General features: G+C 35.9%; 1 protein-coding gene across 1 annotated transcript in view; it reads right to left on the minus strand.

The window, feature by feature from the left end:
• Positions 1 to 696: 696 nt before the first annotated feature.
• The window catches only part of LOC134232496 (hemicentin-1-like), a 38,459-nt gene continuing 15,621 nt past the window's right edge, over positions 697 to 23,534 (minus strand). Inside the window, exons 8-19 of the mRNA XM_062714475.1 lie at positions 20,545 to 20,838; positions 17,938 to 18,186; positions 17,452 to 17,742; positions 16,695 to 16,958; positions 13,329 to 13,625; positions 12,475 to 12,768; positions 12,142 to 12,276; positions 11,935 to 11,947; positions 11,732 to 11,757; positions 1,900 to 2,106; positions 1,559 to 1,614; positions 697 to 1,116 (exon numbers count right to left, since the gene is read on the minus strand). Of these exons, the coding sequence (XP_062570459.1) occupies positions 913 to 1,116; positions 1,559 to 1,614; positions 1,900 to 2,106; positions 11,732 to 11,757; positions 11,935 to 11,947; positions 12,142 to 12,276; positions 12,475 to 12,768; positions 13,329 to 13,625; positions 16,695 to 16,958; positions 17,452 to 17,742; positions 17,938 to 18,186; positions 20,545 to 20,838 (2,330 nt within the window). The 3' untranslated portion in view covers positions 697 to 912. The remainder of the gene's footprint in view (positions 1,117 to 1,558; positions 1,615 to 1,899; positions 2,107 to 11,731; positions 11,758 to 11,934; positions 11,948 to 12,141; positions 12,277 to 12,474; positions 12,769 to 13,328; positions 13,626 to 16,694; positions 16,959 to 17,451; positions 17,743 to 17,937; positions 18,187 to 20,544; positions 20,839 to 23,534) is intronic.

Raw genomic sequence — 23,534 nt, forward strand, 5'->3', positions numbered from 1 at the left:
GCCCTAGTACTAGAACCCCTGACCCTGGGGCCATGAATTTCACAATTTTGGTAGAGGACTCAGTGCTGATTACAATCATACAAACAGTTTGACTGCTTGATGTCCAGGATTAAAGAAGAAGATTTTTAAAGATTGCACTAATTTTAGTGGTTTTTGCCCCACCCCCAGGCCCCAGGGGGGCAGGGGCCATGAAATTCACAATTTTTGTTCCCCTTTACCCATAGATGCTATATGCCAAATTTGGTTGAAATTGGTTCAGTGGTTTCAGGGAAGAAGTTAAAAGTGTTCAAATGTTAACGCACGACGAACGACGGACGACGAACGACGACGGACGAAAACAGATAGCAATAGGTCACCTGAGTTTTCTCAGGTGACCTAAAAATACAGAAAAAATACAAACATAGCAAGGAAAAAATTGAAAAGTGCATCATTAATCACACTGTTACTACTGAAAGCAAGGTCGTCCTCCAATATGGGTCTTTTATCTTACAGTTCTTAACAAGATCAATATTTTGTGTATTTTCACTTTAAATCTTATAATTTTTTGGACTTGAGACCTGCTTCAAAAATATTAACCTGCTTCTATATATTATTAAATTTGGTCTCATTTACATAAGTACAGCATCTACTTAAATTTACCAAACATCAACTATGCATATCTCATCAATATAGATCATAAAATGCTTGAAAAAATCGTTTACATGGAACATCGACGAGATTTCAGAAACTCTCAAATCCGTTGAAGTAAGCTAAAATTACTTAACATTATCAAAGTGACTCCTTTTACATATATTTTTAGGGCGATTTTACTTGACGTCAATATTTTGGTGAAGTTTTACAGCAAACGACGAAAATGATTTTTTAACGGCTGTAAACTTTCAGTGTTTAAGTTGACGTTTATCTGGTGCAAATTTATTCCTGTTGTTTCTTTTCGTTTAGATTGGCGTCATCATTGTCCTCTACGTCACACTCCGGAAGTGGGTCGGCATGCTGGGTAAAATCAATGTCAACATACAGCGTCTTGTTGTCCGATCCATGAATGACGGAATTCCCGCTTAAAACCGGCGTTTTTTTCAAATCAATTTCCACGTAAACCAGTCCATCTTTGTTGACGGTCTGCAATATATGTAAATAAGGATTCCAAAATGCGTAAATGTATGGCAACGAGTACTCCGTTTTGAAAAATTTGAATTGCGCAGAGATTTTTAGATCTTATTTTGAAATCTCCCTCTTATGAAGCTAACCAAGGCATAAACATAAAGTTTAAACCATTTTATGGTCTATGACCATAGTCAAACTGCATTTAACGCCTTTTATTTAAATACTGTATACAGGGAAATTTTTGTCCCCGTTTTATTTTCGCCCCTTTCGCCCTTGTCACAAGTTGGCGAATTTAAAACGGGGCGAATTCAAAGAACACAGTATAATTTCTTAAACAAAGTAGTGACTGGGCGAGTTTAAAACGGGGTAAAATTGTTAGCAAGTGTAAAAGGACGAAAATAACACGGGGGGAAAATAACCCTGTATACAATAGTCGATAGATTCAAAGCTTACTTACTTTGCCCGTACTATTTTTAGTCTTCTTTGCTGGTTTTTTCTTTATTGCTGGATTATCTGTAAAGATAATGAAAAAAGTACATCACATTCATATATATATGAATGAAAATTTATATCATATATATGTAGGTATGAAGTATATATGTAGGTATGAAGTTATATTTCAAATACATATTTTAGAAGATAATTAAAAACATGCTCGGTATAAAGCATGCAGGTACATGTAATATTATACTTAATAAGGAAATGGGGGTTTCCTATAAAGAACTTTTCTTTGCCTAAATTGGCACCAACGTCTAATGTTATCATCATCTTTCTGGTTAACGTCTTATTAGTGCTCACCCTTTACTGGTCGGGATTTACAGACTTCAGCATACATGGGGAAGTCAGGTTCAATCTTCTCAGTTTTTTTAACAACTGAGTAAACGTCATTCCTGCTTTCCGTGTTTACGGCATCATTCTGTGGATATTTTGAGGACAATATTGTAGAATTATTTACGTCGTCGCCACTGATATATAAGGTATTCTCAATCATACCCATCCCGCAATCTGTAGAATGATGTTTTCCAATTAATAATAAATTTAAAAAATAATTAAAAAGTGTTCATATATCAAAGAAAGACCATGAAAAAATTAAGGCTTCTCAATAATTTATGTTGTATTTAATGAAATAAAATATGCGTCCTTACAAAGAAATAAAAAAAAAATATTTATCTCTTATGTTATTGTTTATTTACTTCTTTAATTAAATTGAATGAGAGTAAATGTTTAAGATCCAATGGCAGAATGATTTTTTAAAAAAAATCTTTTTTTTTAATCAGTCCTTTGACTTCAAATTCAAAACTGTTGTTAGGAGTTTATGATTTTTGATATTCATAGTTAAAATATAATGTATATATAAAATTCAGAGTTTTATTTCATGCGTACATGTAAATAAGTAGTGGTATATTCTCCTAATCTTTTAAAACTGGTTCACTAAAACAAGAGGCACAGGGGCCACAGCGCTCACCTGAGCACATCGGGCTTGAATTTACTCCCCCCCTCCAGGCAATCATCATTTGAACAAACTAGAATCTACACTACCTGAGGATGATTCCATATAAATATCACTAATCATAGCTTTGAAGACTTGAAAAGAAGATTTTAAAGGTTTCCCTATATATCCCTATGTAAAACTTGGGTCGGCGATTTTGGCCCCACCCTAGCCCCGGGGGTCATGATTTGAACAAACTTGAATCTGCACTACCTGAGGATGATTCCACATGCGTTTCATCTTTCCTGGCCCAGTGGTTCTGGAGAAGGAGATTTTTTAAAGATTTTTCCTATATATTCCTATGTTAAACTTGGGTCGGCCATTTTGGCCCCACCCTTGCCCCAGGGGTCATGATTTGAACAAACTTGAATCTACACTACCTGAGGATGATTCCACATGAGTTTCATCTTTCCTGGCCCAGTGGTTCTGGAGAAGAAGATTTTTAAAGATTTTTCCTATATATTCCTATGTTAAACTTGGGTCGGCCATTTTGGCCCCACCCTTGCCCCGGGGGTCATGATGTGAACAAATTTGAATTTACACTACCTGAGGATGCTTCCACATGAGTTTCATATTTCCTGGTCCAGCGGTTCTGGAGAAGAAGATTTTTTAAAAATGCCATTAATTTTTAACAAATTCATGATTATCTCCCCTTGGAAAAGGGCGTGGCCCTTCATTTGAACAAACTTGAATCCCCTTCACCCAAGGATACTTTGTGCCAAGTTTGGTTGAATTTGGCCCAGTGGTTCTTGAGAAGAAGATGAAAATGTGAAAAGTTTACGACGACGACGACAACAACGACGACGACAACGACAACGACAGACGACGGACAAATTTTGATCAGAAAAGCTCACTTGAGCCTTCGGCTCAGGTGAGCTAAAAAGACAACTTTACAAATATTATCAAATCAAGAAGTTTAAATATTCCCACATGCAAATGTCGAATCAGTAGATATATGGAGTTCTGACGAAAATATGTTACAAAGATTACAGAGTAATGGACGCAATAAGGAAGATATCTACAATGTGACAAGCAGTATGATAATTAAAAAGGGAAATTGCTATTTTGTTACAGCAGTATACAATTTAAAATATTTCTATACAGCGGCCTCGGGCAATAGAACACACTGAGCTGTTCCCTGCACCTCGGGGAAAATTTTCTGGTCTATTAACTGTTCAGGCATTAAATAATTGTTTTATTACCTAATTTTTTCCCGCATTAAGTGTTCACAATATTGTGTAACGTTTCTGGGTTCGAAGATTCGGTTGCTCTGCCTGAGCAATTTAAGGAATAAATCAAATAATTATAAAACTTCTCAATCAATGACTTTAATTATCAATATATACAATGTCCTATTCTGTCCTGGAGCGCGTGCGCTTCCTAGCTAAGCAAACAAGAAATATTTACCAACTTGCAGAAAAATACAACAGTCTCGAAAGCCTTATTCAGGCACATAAGACTTGTTAAGCAAGTTTACGTTTCTCACCTTCACTGGAAACAACTGACTGGTGTCGACTTCAGTCTGGAACTGACTTATCGCTTCTTATATACCCTAAACTATCACGTGATCTCCGAGGATCGAAAGGGTAAACTAAACAGGAAGTATTTATTACACACAAAGCTTCCGGAGGACAGAATGGAATTTATCATTTCGATTCCTAGTTTTGTTTCATTACCCACGCCTCCAGGAATGCGTCCCGCATTAAATCAATAACTACCTGGGCTAAAGATATAACGTGTGGTATAAAACAAAATACAACAACAAATTTTTAAGCTACCTGGCTTTCATTGTTCCTAAGATTTAACAAATGTTGCACACACAAAGTAAACAAATATCATCAAACACTGTCATTGATAAAATAAGAAAACAATCAACCAATGATTCATAAATGTGCAAACATATCCAATATGACATGAAATCGTCATCCAATATCAATGTCAGAAAAATAACAACTGAGAATATTCTTTTCAAAACCAGCTTTCCTCCTCATGCACTTCAACGACTGTTTTCCCGTCTCTTTGGTATGTCTCCTGTACCCTGTCTAGTCTTCGCCGTTTGTCTTTCTCTGTTTGGGTGCCTTTCTCTTCACAGTCTTTATCCGTCAGGGTACTCGCATCAACTAATTGATGATACATGTCTGTCTGCGTACTGCCTTCCCGAGTTAGAGATGGCAACTGTACGGGAGGTGCATCCAAATGAACAGAGGACCGTTTTCTGGGAGTTGTCATTGGATGTCGGAATGGTGATGGGGCACGTGGCGTCAAGGGGTCCTGGCTTGCTATGGACTTGGATATCGGCGCAGAGACTGGAGCTGGTCTGGTAGGCTTCCTCTGACAGACGGCTTCAGCAGGACGACTCTGTGATGTGCTCCCGACCACATCAGACAGGTTTCCTGGGTCCAACTGTTCCCAATCATCTGTGCCGCTATCAGCTGCAGCGGAAACTACTTCACTATGTCGAGTGCGGCGATGTCTCCCCATGTCACTTTTCTTATTAGTAGCATAATCACATTCGGCGCATTCGAATTTCTTCTGTCTACGCCGTCTACCGCCTTCCACCACATGTCTCTCCCACTCAACCTCGTCTAGAAATCTCAGATTACACATCGGACATCGATGACCTTCCTTCCTGGGAGTAATCTTTGTGTTAACCATGATCTATTAAAATAAGACAAAAACTTCAATTACTCATATTTCAATATTATCAAGACAGGTTATCTACATATTTACAATAGCTAATCTTATAGCTCTAAGCACTGTAATCCACTTCGTAGTCCTGAAGCCATTTGGGTAAGTTTTTCGCACGGCGCGGTCTACTGCTTTCGCTTGCACCAGCTTCTTCACTTAAAGCCCAAGGTTCATCAAATTCAGCCACAGGAACATCTATGGGAGACATATGATCTCCAGCTGGAGTATCATTCCTATCACATATGTCTTCCTCGGTTTCTCCTTGTAGTACTTGTGCATGACTTTTTCTCATCCGATCACAATGTATGACGGTGCTTTTCCCTCTAGAATCACAAGCAACTTCATACAACACATCAGAAAGTTTCTTCTCGACTTTGAATGGTCCCCTCCAAAACGACGTCAGTTTCGGGGAGCAGCCACTCTTTCTGACTGGAAAGTATACATATGCCATATCCCCTGGCTTAAACGATGACCATGATAATTTGGTATCATGATACTTCTTTTGTCGCAACATCTCCCCAGGCATATTTTCTCTCACAATCGCATGTGCTTTCTCTAAGCGTTCGCGCAATATCCATACCCACTGATGCGCTGGAATGTCTTTCATCTCTGACGGCATTTCATACATCAAATCTAGAGGCGTTGTTGCCTCTCTTCCCAGCATTAACATGTTGGGAGAAAATCCCGTACTTTCTGTACTGTGGAGCGATAAGCCATTAAGATTTAGGGCAGGTGTAAATCCCAATCTTTTTGATTTTCCTGGACAGAAGCACTCAGCATTGATATTAGTGTACTGTTGAAGCGTTCAACCATACCATCCGATTTAGGATGATATGGAGTAGTCCTTGTTTTAGTGATTCCCAGCAACCGACACATCTCCAAAAATACTTTGCTTTCATACTGACGCCCTTGATCTGAATGGAGAACGGAAGGAACGCCAAATCTTACTATTACTTGTTCCATAATCGTTCGGGCGATAGTTTCTGCTTCCATATTTGGAAGAGCAAACGCTTCCGTCCATTTTGTGAAATAATCCGACACGACGAGAATATGACGATTCCCTCTGTCGGTTTCCGGTAATTCACACAAAATGTCTGAAGCTATTCTCTCCATAGGCACGCCAGATGCAACGATCTGCATTGGAGCCCGTCTTCTAGGAATGGGATTCTTTCTTCTTGTACAAGTATCGCATCCTGCTATATACTGATTGACATCCCTTTGTAATCCCGGCCAGTAATATCTCTGTCTAATTCTGGCTAACGTCTTTGTTACACCAAGATGTCCTGATGTTTTATTATCATGGCACATCTTTAATACATTTCTCCTCTCTGAATCTGGTATTATAACTTGAAATGTTTCTCGATTTGAGGGGAGTAAAATCCATTGTCGCACTAGGAAGTCATCTCGAATGCTCAACCTCTCAAACTGATTTCATAGTGATTTGACCACGTAACCATACTGTGAGACATCAGCAAATAATGGTCGTTTGCCTTTTTCCACCCACTGGCGCACTAGTTGAATATCTTTGTTGGACTTTTGTGCTTCTACAAGACTTTTATTTTCCTTATCAAATTCTTTGTTTGTTACTTTCATGGATGACTGCACAGATCTCACTGACAGGTTAGATTTTTCTTCTTCCCAGTTAGGTTCAAATCCACACTGTGTGCACGGAATTCTACAAAGAGCATCCGCATTCCCATGCTTTCGTCCTGGGCGATGCTCTATTTTTATGTCATAGGTGCTAATAAGCTCAAGCCATCTTGCCAATTGGCCCTCTGGGTTCTTGAAGTTGAGTAGCCACCTAAGAGATCCGTGGTCTGTTCTAGTAGGAATTGTCTTCCGTACAGATAATGGCGAAAGTGTTTTATAAAGTGTACGACAGCCAATAACTCTTTCCTTGTCACACAGTATCGTTTCTCTGCTTTTGTTAATGTGCGGCTAGCATAAGCTATCACTCGTTCTTTTCCACATATTTCTTGGGAAAGCACGGCACCTATAGAGTAATTGCTCGCGTCTGTGTCCAGAATGAAAGATAAAGATACGTCTGGTAGTGCCAATATCGGCGCAGAGATCAATCTGTTCCGAAGAGTTTCAAATGCATCCTGTGCCTCTTTTGTCCATTGAAACTTACGCCCTTTCTCTGTAAGACGGTGCAAAGGTTTTGCTTCCATAGCAAAATCTTTAATAAAACGTCTATAATAACTGCATAACCCGAGGTAGGAACGAACATCGGATACGCTTGAAGGTACAGACCATTCAGCAACAGCTTAAATCTTTTCTGGGTCTGTCGCAATGCCTTCTTTCGAAATGATGTGACCTAAGTATGAGACTTTTGTGGCAAAAAGGTGACACTTTCTTGCTTTCAACTTTAGACCTGCCCCTTGCAGTCTATCGAAAACCTTTTCAAGATTGCTGAGCATATCTTCGAATGATTTTCCAATTACTATTATATCATCGAGATATACCAGGCATATATCCCACTGGAGACCTGCAAGAACCGTCTCCATCAAACGTTCAAAGGTCGCGGGCGCACAGGTAAGACCAAAAGGCATCACCTTAAACTGAAAAAGACCTTTGCGTGTTACAAAAGCTGTTTTACTCTTGTCCTCATCCTCCATAGCAACTTGCCAGTATCCGCTATTGAGGTCTAGTGTAGAGAATAAGGCATGTCCGGACAAGTGATCAAAAGCTTCTTCTATATTTGGGAGGGGATATGCGTCCTTTACTGTTATTGCATTTAGTCGCCTATAATCAATACAGAAGCGCATTGAACCATCTTTTTTACGCACTAGAACTACAGGCGAAGCCCAAGGGCTATTTGAGGGTTCTATAACGTCTTTTTCAATCATTTCATTCACCTGTTTATCAACTTCTTGTAACATATGTAACGGGATTCTCCGTGCTCCTTGCTTAATGGGTTTCTCTGTAGGGTTAGTTTGGATTCTGTGTTTAACAACTGTAGTTCGACCCAGATCAAAATTTGAAGTTGCAAACAAATGCTGATATCTATGCAAGAATTTTTCAGCTTGCAAGGCTTGTGCATTTGAAAGAGTTTTCTTACATCTGTCAAGTAACTCTTGCACATCAGATCGGAGTCCTACGTTTGTTTCTCTTGATGTCCCTTGTGTTTTCTCTTCATCAACAGCTGTCATTTTCGCAATCATTGTTCCTTTATACAGTTGTATATCTGTTGGGCTACATCTGTAATATTCATAAGTCGCACAGGCACAGTTTCGCTACCTTTTACAAATGTTCGGTCAACCAGCGCACGACCCTTCTCCAGAAATTTTGCCTCTGGCTCGACTATGTACTCTGAGCATCCAAATGTATTCTGCCCTGGGATTTTAGCCACAGTAACTACTTCACTCCTAGGGGGAATACAAATGTCATCAGCTGCAATGACACGGTAACAACCTATGGTTCCTTCACAAGAAATGCGGTAGTCCTTATTGTTTAGTCTCAGCGTGTTATTGTTGAGATATATAATACCACTACCTTTCTTCAAAACGTCTAGGCCAAGGATACCATCTACTGTGATATCTGTTACCATAGCTAGAATAATTGTTTCAAATTGCCCTACTCTGATCTGAAAATCTGCTTTTCCATAATGGGAAAGTGCATTTCCACTTGCGTTTAAAACTTTCTGTGCACTGTTTTCTAACTCAGGTCGCTTTTCTTGCGTTATCATATCATGCACCCTTCTTGAGACTAATGTCAATGAAGCCCCCGTATCGATTAACAGTTTTACAGACGTACCATTAACCTCTGCCTCAATAAAAATTCCAGCCTCAGTACTCATGGTGCTCCCACCTACGTGTCCTTGCATCCTACGTTGATTTCTCCGGCGCTTACTACGGATTCGCCGCGCATTCCCACTAGTTAATTTCTTTGATGGGGTATTGGTGTTTTTATCTGTGTCTTTATTTTTAAGTTTAGGACAATTCCGACGAATATGTCCCCTTTCCTTGCAATAATAACAAATCACTCCATCATTTGTTTTCTTGTCTGTCAACTGCGATATGTATTTCCTTGGTCTCCAGTTTTGATCTTGGACCTGTTTTTCCAATCTATCCAACTGGGTTTGCATCTTTGTCATCAGGTCTACTAGTTCTAATGGCGGTGCAGGTTTTACATGGTCGCGTTCTACACCCTCAATCAACCGTAAATCTCCTCGCTTCTCCGTTTTATAGTAAGCATCTAACTCTACCGCAAGCCGAATAGCATCATTAAGACTTCCAGGTCTACTCTGCTTGATGCGTAAGCGCATATCTGAGTTGACTAATGCATCAATGAATGCGTCCTTCCCTAGTGTTTCTCTTACTTCTGAGGGTGCTGTCGGATAAGCTAAACAAGTTAATCTATGGATGGCCTGTCCCAGTTCAGACAATGTCTCAGACGCTCTTTGTTTTCTTTCCTTCAACTGCGCATGGTAAAGTTCAGTCTGATTTGGCGGCGCAAAGCGTTCTTCAAGGGCCTTAACCAACAAATTATATTGCTGTCCTGTTTCTTTTGAAACATTTCCAAGCACACCCTGCGCGGTTCCTCTTAGCGAAACAGCTAAGTAAAGACCTTTTTCTTTCTCTGACCAGTTGTTAATGGTAGCGCATGCTTCAAAATGGGACTTATAGTCCAGCCAGGAATGACTACCATCAAAAGTTGCAGGTTTGATGTTACATTTTGCAGCCTTTTCCTTTCTGATATTTTCCTGTTGTATCAAGAAAGGGTTGTCTCTGAAGTGAACGCTTGCTTTCCTTTGCGCCCGACCCCCATGAGGTAATTCATCATTTCTAATTTGCGCAGGAGGATTAATTTTATTTTGTTCTTCCGGTGGTACTCGCGATTGCACACCCCGTGGAAATTCAAAAGGAGAATGCGCAAGAGTGTTATTCAGCAAATGAACTGGATGAAGATGTGCTTTTGATGAAAGGCGCGGCGTTTCACTGCTAGGTCGTGGCGCAATCACTACTGACGGCGCATGCGCTGTCTGCTGTGCATCTTCCATTACTCTATGTTCATCATCACCTAGAGAGTAATTAAACATCGCATCCGCAAGTTCAGTATCATCTCTGTCCCTTTTCTTTTGCGCCTTCGCAGACCTCATGGTAACATGATTGGTGTTTGTACTTTCCGCGGTGGCGGATCCACTCTGCTCATTACTCTGTTGTATTACCGTTTCATCTGTTGAAGATGAATTTGGATGACCGTGGCCTCCACTTGCACCTACCATGGTCGCAATCCCCGAATCGCGCGCTCGCACACGTTTATCTAGAGGTGTTGAGTACCTCTCTATTTCTTTGCGCAGTTGTTCGCAGCTCTTTTCCAGGAATGAAATTTCCTCATCTACCATCTTGTCCATAATGATTTCAATGTAATTTAACAATTGATTATAAAAAAATATTCCTCACCGAATCTCAACGCGCTGCCACCAAATTTATGTAACGTTTCTGGGTTCGAAGATTCGGTTATTCTGCCTGAGCAATTTAAGGAATAAATCAAATAATTATAAAACTTCTCAATCAAGGACTTTAATTATCAATTTATAAAATGTCCTATTCTGTCCTGGAGCGCTTGCGCTTCCTACTAAGCAAACAAGAAATATTTACCAACTTGCAGAAAAATACAACAGTCTCGAAAGCCTTATTCAGGCACATAAGACTTGTTAAGCAAGTTTACGTTTCTCACCTTCACTGGAAACAACTGACTGGTGTCGACTTCTGTCTGGAACTGACTTAGAGCTCTGATATCGCTTCTTATATACCCTAAACTATCACGTGATCTCCGAGGATCGAAAGGGTAAACTAAACAGGAAGTATTTATTACACACAAAGCTTCCGGAGGACAGAATGGAATTTATCATTTCGATTCCTAGTTTTGTTTCAATTGTATATTCAGTACAGAAGGTTCCCGTACCATATTGTAAATTTATACCTAGATATGGTGCATCTGTAATATTAATTAAAGATTGATTGTATAGACTATTGTTTTCATTCGACATTCCTCTCGAAAATTTTTCACGCATATGGAGACGCCACCACTTGCCGGTGGAGAGGGACCTTTTTCGTGCCAGCAGTGCACCTACTGCGACACGGGACCTCGGTTAATAGATCTCACCCGAAGGACCGGTCTCCACGTCCCACTTTGTATTTATTAAAGTAACTCTTATTAAATAAAATATCCTTGCATTGAAATCACACAATTTTTAAAACTAATGTCGAAAGATCGAATAAGATGATTGTTTACCATGTCTGTGCAGTGTTAAAACAACTAAATTTGAAACCCGGATCGTTTTTTTTTTTCCGGTCAATAGAACGTGCAGTCTATTGACCGGTCAATACTATAGATAGGTTTGAAAAGATAAGAAAAAGTGAAAACACATACAGAATAGATGAAAATATTAAATTTACAATAAAACAACAAATTTCATTTGATTAGGTAATAAAGATAATTAAATACCTTCTTCTTGGGCAGCGTTTTGTTTCCTGGGACCGAAATATACATGAAATACTTGTCAAATATATTTAATTTATTTATACAATTAAATTTATATATTTTTTCTAAGTAATTGTCTGTAAAAACTTTAAGATATCTGTAATTTTCATAAAGTGATGAATAGTATAAAGGTTAACAAAAAATAATATTTTTTAACACTAACTTACCGTGCCTTTTGACCTATTTAAAAGATACAAAGTTTCTCTGAAATCATTAGCATAGCATCTACGTGTACATTTGTATATTCTTAGGTTAATTCATTTTTTCTAATAAGAAGAAGCCCGTGCAGTTTCCTTCACAATTAAACATAATATATATCTATTCTTTTCACTGGAACTTTAATGTTAATATAACTTTCAAAACAAATTACGTACCTTTCCTGTGGTGATTTTGATATTTCTTTACTCCAAAAAGCACAAGGACTATGACAGCCACCAAAATCAGAACCAATCCCCCACTGATTCCAGCAATGGTGTCAAGGCTTAGGAAACTTTCTTCTTCTCCAACAGCTGAAGTTTAATGGATTTTATAAATAATATGTTTGTAAGAAAATGATTTCGAATCATATTAACTTCAGATATACTAGTTTTCGGTTTTTGTTATCAATTTTAGAGTCTAAAGGGTCAATGTTTATGTGCAGAATCATTGAATGGAAAATTTTGTTTTTTCAATAAATGTATCATGTGCATGTAAAAATTTATGCCTACCTTGAAGAGTGCAATTGACAATCTTATCCGAAATGACTCTTCCAAAAATGTTTTCTGAAATAACACGGAAAAAATAGCGGTCCTTTGGGTTCATTAAAGTTACATAAGTAGACATTCGGTCGTTATCCTTAGAAGTTATAGAGAGTTCTGATTGAGGGAACCATAGGGAGGTTATATTGGTTGTGTATTCGATAAGAAAACTTTGATCTGTTCCCCCGTCAAATCCAGGTTTCCATTCCAAAAAAGCTGCACTAAGACAGTCCAAGGTCAGTTCAGTTGGTGGTTGTGGTGGACCTGTTTATTCGAAGAAAAAGACGTATTTATGAACAAAAACAATTTTTAATATACTTCAATACAAACATAAGCATAATTATGATAGTTCAAACAGTTATTAACCTACGATTTATCATAATAAATGTAACATCATGTACTTAATTGAATTTTTTTAGTTTAGAAGTTCCTTTTTAAGAACTCAAAATCGTTTCCTACTGTTTTCGCAAAGAAATTTAATGTTAAAGTAAATATGGCCACTACACTATAATGAAAAGTTTTAAACGGTTCTCTAAGACTATGAAAAGATGATGTATGTTATAACTGCGCAAAATGCTAAAGACGTTGAATCATCAATCTAGTAACTATGTTAAAATTACATTGAGGATACTATTGCCAATTTTCATATACAATGTATGCATTGGGAGCAAAAAGAAATACACTCAGTTTCTGGGTGTGGATAACAAATAAGATCAATGAAATTTAACCACCTTCGTAGTCAGTAATAATTTTGTGATTTTATTTGCAGTTTTTAAATAATAATTGATGACAAGTACTTGAACTAATTGAACAAGTTAAGCTACCTTTGATGCTGAATGACATTGTTTCATTTCCAATATCATTTACTAATATGAGTTGATAGATTCCGAAATTGTCTACTTGTAGTTTATCGACAATAATACTTGTCATCTTCTCTTTGACTTTGTTGTATATCAGGTTTTCCTCAACTTTCTGTGACACGTTTCTTGATTTATAGGACGTAAAGCTCCATGAAACACCTGGATCTGGATTTGCAATAAATGTTGTCGTCAAGTTCAACGGATCACCAATGTAATATCCTTTGTTTGAGATATTGGAATATTCGAGGATCATAGGAGAGCCTGAAAATATACAATATGTACAGAAATGAGCATTTCCATTTCACTAGCCTTGTACATATGATTTTGTGTTGGGGGGATGAAAAAGCTCCTGTTGCAAATGAACCATGAATTGTACTAATCTACTGGAATTCCCATGGGTACAATTACGCCCGTTATAAGCAGACCGATTTTTGTATTCACTTGAAGCAGAATTTGTGCATAATCCTATGCGTGAAAAGAGGAAAACACTTGTTATGGCCTTCAACTCAATTTAAGATATATCGACGACATACTGTCAATTAACAATGGTAATTTCCATTCTTATGTGGATACGATGTATCCTGGTGAGCTTGAGATGAAAGATACCACAGAGTCTGACACTTCTCTGTCATATTTAGATATTCTACTAGAAAAAGTCCTTAATGGTAATCTAACAACCAAGCTCTATGATAAACGTGATGACTTTAACTTTTCTATCGTCAACTTTCCTTACATATGCAGCAATATACCTTCATCACCTGCATACAGAGTTTACATATCTCAGTTGGTTAGATACGCAAGAGCATGATCTACATGTACGTATGAACAATTTCTGCAACGAAGTAAAATACTGACAAACAAGTTGATGAAGCAAGAATTTCAGCAAAGAATTTAAAGTCATCATTTCGTAAGTTCTATGGTTGATACAATGACCTTGTCAGCAAATACAATTTATCACTGAGTCAAATGCTGACTGACGTTTTTTCGTACTAATTGTTAGTCCATTATTTATACACTGAATTGACGACGGATTTTTCTATTATTTCCCGATAATGACAAGGAGCACAAGGCGGGTGTGACCGGTTGGCAGGGAAAGTTCACTCCTCCATGGCACCTGATCCCACCTCTGATGTTTTGGAGGCCCGTGTTTGCTCTGCTTCTATTTTGTATTGTTTTATGGACTTTTGATCTGGAATGCTGTTCGATATCTCCATATGTTTCATTGAATAGGTAGTACATAGAACTTGCTAACATGTATTGAAACAACTAGGGCACATAAACCCATTTGTAGATAATAATGTACAAATGTATAATCTACATAAATAAGGTTGGTTTGGGATAGGAACGTCATCTTGTTTATCATTAATATTAACATACGATCGATGTTTACGGCAAAAGAATTGTTTACCGAAATTTCATTCTTATTAAGAGACAGTAATTTATATATCAGTAAAAATTGTATAAATTGTTTCCGATTGCCATATTCCGTTTAGAATCTGCTGTCAATGCTTGCCCCTTCTGCTGTTCAAGACAGCCAAAATCTCGTGACCAACCAAATTCAAGTGCTTCCAGCACACTAATTATACAACACAGACTATCCACCACAATTCGGAAAAAAATTTATGCAGTAAAAAGCATAAATCTATTATGCACAGCACGAAATATCACCTAAGTGAGTAGCATTTTAATGATATAAGCTGAGTTTGACCAATTTAGTCTTGAACAACGATTGAAATTTAACTTTATTCTGTTCTAATTTTGTTTTAATAAAAATCAGTTTTATTTTCAACAGAAATATAGTTTATGGTATGATAAAAACGGGAAACCACCAAACGGAAATAATTCGATTTAATTGCTGAAAATTAAATCGCGTTATTAGAGAGGCCCATATTCTGGGTTATCGGGTCATTAGCATTTCCCCGTTCTTTTAACTTTTGGTATTTTAGTCAAATCCTTGGGACTTCCTTTTCCGTTAGAGAATGAAGGGGAGCAGACATATCCTGCATTTTAAGATAAAAATTTATTTATTTTATATTGTGTTAAAAAATTCCCACCCACCAACACCCTGTGTGTAATGTATGAATATATAAAATAAATTGTCTGTTTGGTGTCAATTTTCTGCTGCTTGAATTTTTCTATTTTCAGCCTTGTACATCTCTTAATTCAACACCTAACTTCGTCCAGGCGCACTGCATGGCTGTAACCTCCGATGGCTGTTGATGTAACCTTTATTGCACCCGCACCAATGAAGTTACAACTCTCTAGATGCGTTCCACAATCTGTTGTTGGACTTGAATAGTGATTTATATATATACCTTGTACATCTCTTAGTTCAACACCTAACTTCGTCATGGCTGTAACCTCCGATGGCTGTTGATGTAACCGTTACTGTACCCGCACCAATGGAGTTACAATTCTCTAGATGCGCTCCACAATCTGTCGGTGGACTTGAGTAGTGATTTATTTGTGTAGTGATTATCTTGCCCCAGGGCTCACTATTCTCTAACATGTGACTGTTTTTCGTACGATTCCCGATTTTTATGTATAACCGATGGAATAAGACTATGCAATCTTTAGCTGAACTTAAATAGGGTTATATTTAGTGAGCATCTGTTCCCAGAGCTCGCTACAAATGTACATAATTATTTTCAATATGTGTGAAATTTCAATTTGCTTATTTGTGTCAGACTGGATGAAACATTTGCAATGTATTATTTGCCAGTAGGTTGCTTAACAGCTTTATTTGTGTATTTGCTTATTTCATATTCATTTCTATATTTGCCTATTTCATGATGATTTTCATTTACATGTATTTGTCATTTGCCATTTGCCATTTGGGTTGTCAAAATCGCCCAACGTATTTGCCCATTTCATGATGATTTTCATTTACATGTATTTGCCATTTGGGTTGCCAAAATCGCCCAATGTATTTGGGTCGGTAAACCTTGGTTACGATTGTAACCAGTAACTAAATGTAATTTCCTGAAAATTGTAGTGCTGCCATGGCCATTATTCGCCATTAAACTTTAAGAAATTTAAATATGTGTGGTTTTCTCTAATAAGTGAATGTTATAAATTGTCAAAAATATAATATAAATCAGGTCTCTGTCATAGAGGAAATAGCTGCATATTTTGTTAAATACTCAGCGCTCGGCCATTGAGCAATGAGGGAGCTTTTTCGTGATGGCACTAACTTAAACCTCGGTTTATACGGTCTTATTCGAAGGACCAGTCCCACAGTGGGATTCGAACCTGATGTAATGACCAACTCCTTACTTCGCGACTTTAGAGCAGATGCACTAACCGCTGCGCCACGTGAAAGATACTTACACTTAACTGTAACTCTATTCCGGTACTTAACAGAACCAACGTCATTTTTAGCGTCTAGTATGTAGTCCCCTTCATCTAGACAGGTTGTGATGTTTATTTGGTAAGATTTCGAACCCGTCACATTGGTGTGGTATTTCAGTATTTTTCCTTTGTGAACAATTGTCACATTTGATGGAGGAAAACTCTTTATGCTAAAGTTAAGTTTTACAGATCCAGGGGCAATAATATCTGGAATTATTCCAGACACAGAGAGTCTTGGTTTATCTATAAGATAAATGCAAATGATACGTAAATACAATTGTATAATTTAGATTTCATTGCACTTATAAGCAGGAATCATATCTTGCGCTAATTCAAAACTTCCGACAAGGTATAGTTTTAAATAGTAAAAAAAATAAAATAATATAATTTTTTCTTGACAACAAGAGAGAAAGACATGAAGCTAACGCATAAGGATTATTTTTACTGGTTTTCAAAATTACATCGGAAGGATAAGGGCATAATGATTTCGAATAAAATATGTTTAAAAAATTTAGTTCTTATCTCAAGGAATTCTATGTTTCTATGTTTCCTTGCTATATATTCGTCATTAATAAGCAAATTCACGATTGAATGTGTATATTTTGCTTAAATATGAAATGAACTAATCAGAATGGTCAAATGATTTTTTTTAAAAATCGTGAAATTATTAGTATATAGTATATCATATTAACATGAAACATTTAATTATTGAAGTATTGTACGTATTATTACTTACAAAGTATCAGTATAACTGCAAAGTTACTGGAATTCATGCGTCCAATACCCGGATTTTCTGCGGAGCAACTATACTGTCCTGAATTTTTTTCATTTTTCTGCCTTTGTATATATATATAATTTTGTCTCTGATAGTAAACAACTACCGGTATTTCCCTACCATTTTGGTAAAACTTGAAAGAACATGATGGATAACAGTCTGCATAACAAGTTATATACACCGAACCATGACGATTTTCTTGTAAATTCCCGTCACTAGTGGTATATTGGATTCTTACAGTGGATGGGCCAACTTCAATGAAATTGAAAATAGAAAAAAATACAACATGACTCAATGTATGAATATTGAAAATAAATTTGTTACGTCAAGTATTCTCCAAAATTTCACGAACAATTACGTTTTTAAAGAGGTTTATATAAATAAACACTTCAATGCAATATAAAATAAAAATATGTATTGATGAAATGTGTAGAAATATGTACTTACACTGAACGTTTACAGAATACTTATCAGAAGCTGTTCCAAAGTAGTCATTAACTGTGCAAGTGTATTCTCCATTATGATTCCTTGATATGTTTTTGAAGTTTAGATTTTGTCCATTGTGAATTTGAATCTCCTTGTAAAACCATGTATAAGATAAACATCCAAGATAACAATCTGCCGAGCACTGCAGTTCAAACGGATGATTTTCTATTGGAAATTCCATTGCATTGATTTTAACGTCAACAGGCCCACCTGTTTATTAATGTATAAAATGCATTTGTGTTTAAGGTATGTCACTCGTCAGCTTTTTAGAAAAGTTCACGCAGAACCTTTTACTTCAAAACTTTTTATTAAAATTCAAATTTTATAACATACTTAATTTCAACAATGTTAATGTTTTAACATTAAACGAAAAAAACTGCTCAAAAGCTACAAAGAAGCAAGATTTATGAAGGACTATTTCTTGTGGTGGAAGGATATTTAGCAGATAATTGGGACTATTTCTAGTAGTGGAAGGATATTTAGCAGATAATTCTGCAAATCTGCACATTATTTAGATTTACATCTTGGAACTTTAGCCTCACATACTTTTACTCGGAGAATATTTTCCATTATGATATTGCTAGGAATATTTAATATACGTCTTAATTTATATTTTTAGAACACGTATTACACTTTCCTTCAACAAATTTTGCCAAAAAAATGAAGATATGTTAAATAAGTCAAGATAAAATTAACACCATTTTTCGCCTGAAAATCACATATTTTGACCAATACTTCAAATTTAACATCACTGACCCCAACTTTTTCTTTCATTATTTTAAAGTACTTGAAACTTGTTACTGATCGGCACTTAAGTCGTAAAAGCTTGATTTAAGAAAATGTTTTATTGCCTATTTAGTTTTTTAATACCCCAATTTTTTTTGGTTTTTAGTGCAAAAAGGTCACATAATAATCAACGCGCAGTTCAATGATAAATATTATTCAAAATATTTTAAGTAAAATAAAATCATATCATTATTGCCATGGTTACATCTGATAAAATATGATAAAGGTTCAAGTAATTAAAATTTTCAGTGCAAAAAGGTCAACTTCATTGTACAGTAGATCAGTAAGATGAACACTGTCCCCCTATATTATCTGGGATTTTGAGTTACTATATATGAGAACTTACCGGTATCCAAAATATACTTCTCAAAAAATCCTTGATTTAACAAATTTTACGAGTGACATACCTTATATGAAAATACTACCCTAGCGTAAAGTAGAAAAGCCGAAAACTGTCCACTCTGTGAGAGAAAGAACTAATCGAGGGCCGTAGGCCCCAGATTAGTTCTTTTTCTCACAGAGTGGACATTTTAAGCTTGAACTAGGCTAATATTAAATCCATCACCCAGAAAACAGTTTGCACCATGAAAACTTCACTACTGCAGTGAATGTTTCGGTAGAAAATAATTAAAATTGAAACATTTCAAAACTTGATTTGAAATGCATTTTCAGGTCGAAGTTTGCCTCATGACTATCCAAAACTCTGAACACGATATGCATTTCACCATTACACTGTTGCAATTAATAAATCCTCAAAAATTGATTTCAAATAAAAAGAAAATTCTGGTTTGAATTCGAAATATCTGTATTTGTCGTCGAAGTTTTGAGAGGATCAACGTTTGGATAATATTTTCTTTTACGCTTATTTTTCTGTTTCCAGGTCAAAATATCACTGGTTTTGTGCATCTTTTGGTTTCAATTCGATTTCGATTCTGTCAAATATTCCGGCTCTCCATCGGAGGGAAACATGTTTGCCTTTACAACGCAAAAGATAAACTGATTTTGAGAAGTTGCATTCTTATATAAATACAAGCATCCCACGAAATCAACCTGTAACTATCCATTCCTTAGACAAAGACCTTTTATCATTCGCATCTGGAAACGGCTATTCAACAAATTATTGTGCACCCAAAACTCACCTATAATTGTCCATTCTGTAAACAATGAATTTATTGTATGTGTGCTACCTGTTTTGCACATTTTTTTTTAATTCTCAGAACAAAGAGAATCATGTTTTAAGTAGGAGAAAGGCCGAAAACTGTCCATTATGTGAGAGAAAGAACTAATAGAGGGCTGTAGGCCCTCGTAAGACTTAATATTAATATGGCATATTTCTTAGCTGCAACAAAAAAAAAATTCGAAATTTTTCAGTGTGAAGAACATAAAGGCTTCTAAAGGAAGATAAAACTTATGTAAGGAATATTATAATTTCTTAATAGATGTATGCTCACGTGATTTAAATCTTGTATTTCCCATGTTTAAAAAAAAATACAGTGCCTTTGAGGGGCAATATCTAAAAGAAAATTGGTACTAGTATTTTATTTACACAACAGATAAGAGATTTTTTTTAAAACTGTGTTTGTTTGTTTATTTTTTTTTTTTTTTTTTTTTTTTTTTTTTTTTTTGTTTCAATACGATCACTTTGATTTGAAAGCTAACTTGGACGCACGTATGACAGAGTTGAGTGGACACAGTCTTCATATGAAATCAATTTATATGTACATGTAATTAATTAAACACATGGATAGAATGGATGATGATTAGATGGGTAGATAAACTTACCCTTTACTTCCACAACTATCCTTTTACTAAATTTGGTTTTGATTGAATTATAAGCAGCACATTGGAATCGAGAATGGTAGTTCGTGAAATTCCTATACGCAAATAACGCAGTGCCTCTAGTAAACTCACGGCTGCCGTAGTAGCCGTAATACCATCTTCGCTTTTCTTCGTACCATACGTAGTCACACGGTGGTAAGCAGTCCGCTTCACAAGTAATATCAGTAATAGGCTTTCCATTACGTCTCGAATAGAAAGTGGTGTTACTAGGCTTTACTTCAACAGCTCCAGGAGGGTCTTCAATATAAGAGAACATCATTAGTTGTGTTTATGTTTTGTTTATGCTTCGTAAAAATTAATTTGCATAAAACATAAATATCATTGATGAAGTTTTAATAATAATCTTTAAAATGTAATATTCTTTGGTACAAGAAAAATTGTTCAGTGTAAAGGTATAACTAGCTAAGACACAATCAGAAACATGAAAATTTATACCAGACAATGAATGAAAATGAAAAGCTGTTACCATTTTAATTTATTTTGCATCTACTCACTCTATGTTTTTATTTTCTAGTGTTTTCTCTATTAATCATATGGAACTCGTAAATTTACTTATCTTGTCATTGGTCATTTACAAAATTATTTTGTTAAAAAACATTCTGATTGCACACAAAAGTACTCTGAAGTCGACATTAAAAAGATGTTTGAGTTTCTGATTGACAATATCTAATGTTGTTTTTGGAGACCAGGTCTTCAAACAATCTATTGGAATTCCCAGGGGTACTAATTGCGTCCCGTTATTAGAAGACCTATGTTTGCATTCATATGAAGAAAAATAATTTGTCCAAAATCTTATACGTGAAAAGAAGAAAACACTTGATGTTGCTCTCAACTCGACATTTAGATATATCGACGACGTATTGTGAAATAACAACGGTAATTTCCATTCTTATGTCGATAAAATATATCCCTGTGAGCTTGTGATAAAGGGTACCACAGAGTCTGACACATATCTGGACATTTTAGTTGAAAAAGACGTTAATGGTAATCTTACAACCAAGCTCTGTTTTAAACATGATGACTTTAATTTACAATTGTCAACTTCACTTACTTACGCAGCAATATACCTACAACACCTGCATACGGAGGTCATATATCTCAGTTGCTTCGATACGCAAGATCATCCTCTACGTACGAACAATTTCTAAAACGAGGCAAATTATTGACATAAAAGTTGATGAAACAAGGATATCAGCAGTATCGTTTAAATTCATCATTTCGTAAGTTCTATGGTCGATACAATGACCTTGTCAGCAAAAACAACTTATTATTGAGTCAAAATGCTGACTGATGTTTTTCATTATTTATAAATTGAATTGACGACATATTTTCCGTTATTTCCCGATCATGACAAGGAGCACACGGCGGGTGTGACCGGTCGACAGGAGATGCTCACTCCTCCATGGCACCTGATCCCACCTCTTATGTTTTGGAGGTCCGTGTTTGCTTTTCTACTGTTTTGTATTGTTTTGTGGACTTTTGATCTTGAATACTGTTCATTATCACCATGTTTCATTAGAAAGCTATATTTGTATTAACTCCCACCCAGTAAATTCAAAATTTACAACATGACTGTGACAAATATAACACTTAAAGATTATGTGATAATGAAGATTTCCAAGATACACTTGTAACAATTTAATTTTAAACGATAATAAAAGTATATAATAAATGTTTGTAGTTTATTGTTCAATTTCAAATAAGATTTTCTGCAGTTTACAGTCTACACGCCTGCAGTATGTCTGTCTCTCTATATTGTAAAATGTTGAATGGATCTCTCAAAAACCTTTCTAAGACACCAAGAACGTTGAAATCAAAGCAAAGAAACAAAAGTCAAGATATAAGCAAACACATAATGCGCAAAGCGTAAATAAGTTGGTGTTAGGGTAGCTGGGGTTTGGGTAGGTTAATTGTTGACCTGTCCTATCAATCAAGAAGACTTGATCATGTTAGTAAAATTAATATGAAACTCAGTTGTCTTTAAGGGGTTGGGGTTAAAAAAAATTAAGTTCATGCCCCCTCTCTCCTTCTCTCTTTCTGAATGTCAGGCTATAGTCTGTTACAAATACAAATATCTTACAAATGAGAAAATGGTTGGTACTACATCACAATTGATTCACATTGATTTAGGGAACATTCTGTTCTGTGGGGAATGAGTGGTATACGAATTAAACGGATTGAACTGTACGAAAAAGTTTATAATATTTAATTGAAAGATTGTATGATTTTTATCCCAAATTATGCAGAAAATTATTTCCCTTCGGTCACCTGTCATAATTTCGCAACTTGAAGGTAAAAGGTGATGAAAATCCTGGGATTAATCTCATAAATCCTGTTAACAATGCGAATCATATACATGTGAAGCGCCAAAAACCCCCCGGAAAACATAATAAAAATGTATCATGCTTGTATCATGCATTTTCAATAATATCGTTCTTTTCAGAACGTAATTGTATGTAGTCAAAACGCAAAAACTTTCAGAAATATAACCTATTTCTAAAATAAAAAAAACTTCGTTTACGGGGGCATAAAAAGGCAATAAATTATAGCCGTATAGTCTAAAACCTTCCCCAAATGACAAAAATTCTTAAAGAGAACAAAATATATTACAAACTTGATTTAAAGAAATAAAAACAATTTGAAAAAAAATATTAAAATGTATTTTCGTATATGATTACTAAATAATCCACTGTGTCAAATGGTTGTGGGTTTTACATTTAGTTAGAGAGCTAAATTATTGTTTTGAACATATTTATTTTAATTTTCCGTAGAGAGTAAAAAAGAATTAAAATTATACATTATATTATGATAATATAACATAACCATTCGTGACTGACTTAACCCAAGCTTGCAACCTGAACCCTCCAAGCAAAGATAACATGATCCATTTTGAGAGCTTATTATAAACTACTTAAATTAAATAATCAACATTA

This window comes from Saccostrea cucullata, unplaced genomic scaffold, assembly GCF_032062105.1.
Source record: "Saccostrea cucullata isolate Sc308-1 unplaced genomic scaffold, CSIRO_AGI_Scuc_v1 ctg207, whole genome shotgun sequence".
In the NCBI taxonomy this organism is placed as follows: Eukaryota; Metazoa; Mollusca; class Bivalvia; order Ostreida; family Ostreidae; genus Saccostrea; species Saccostrea cuccullata.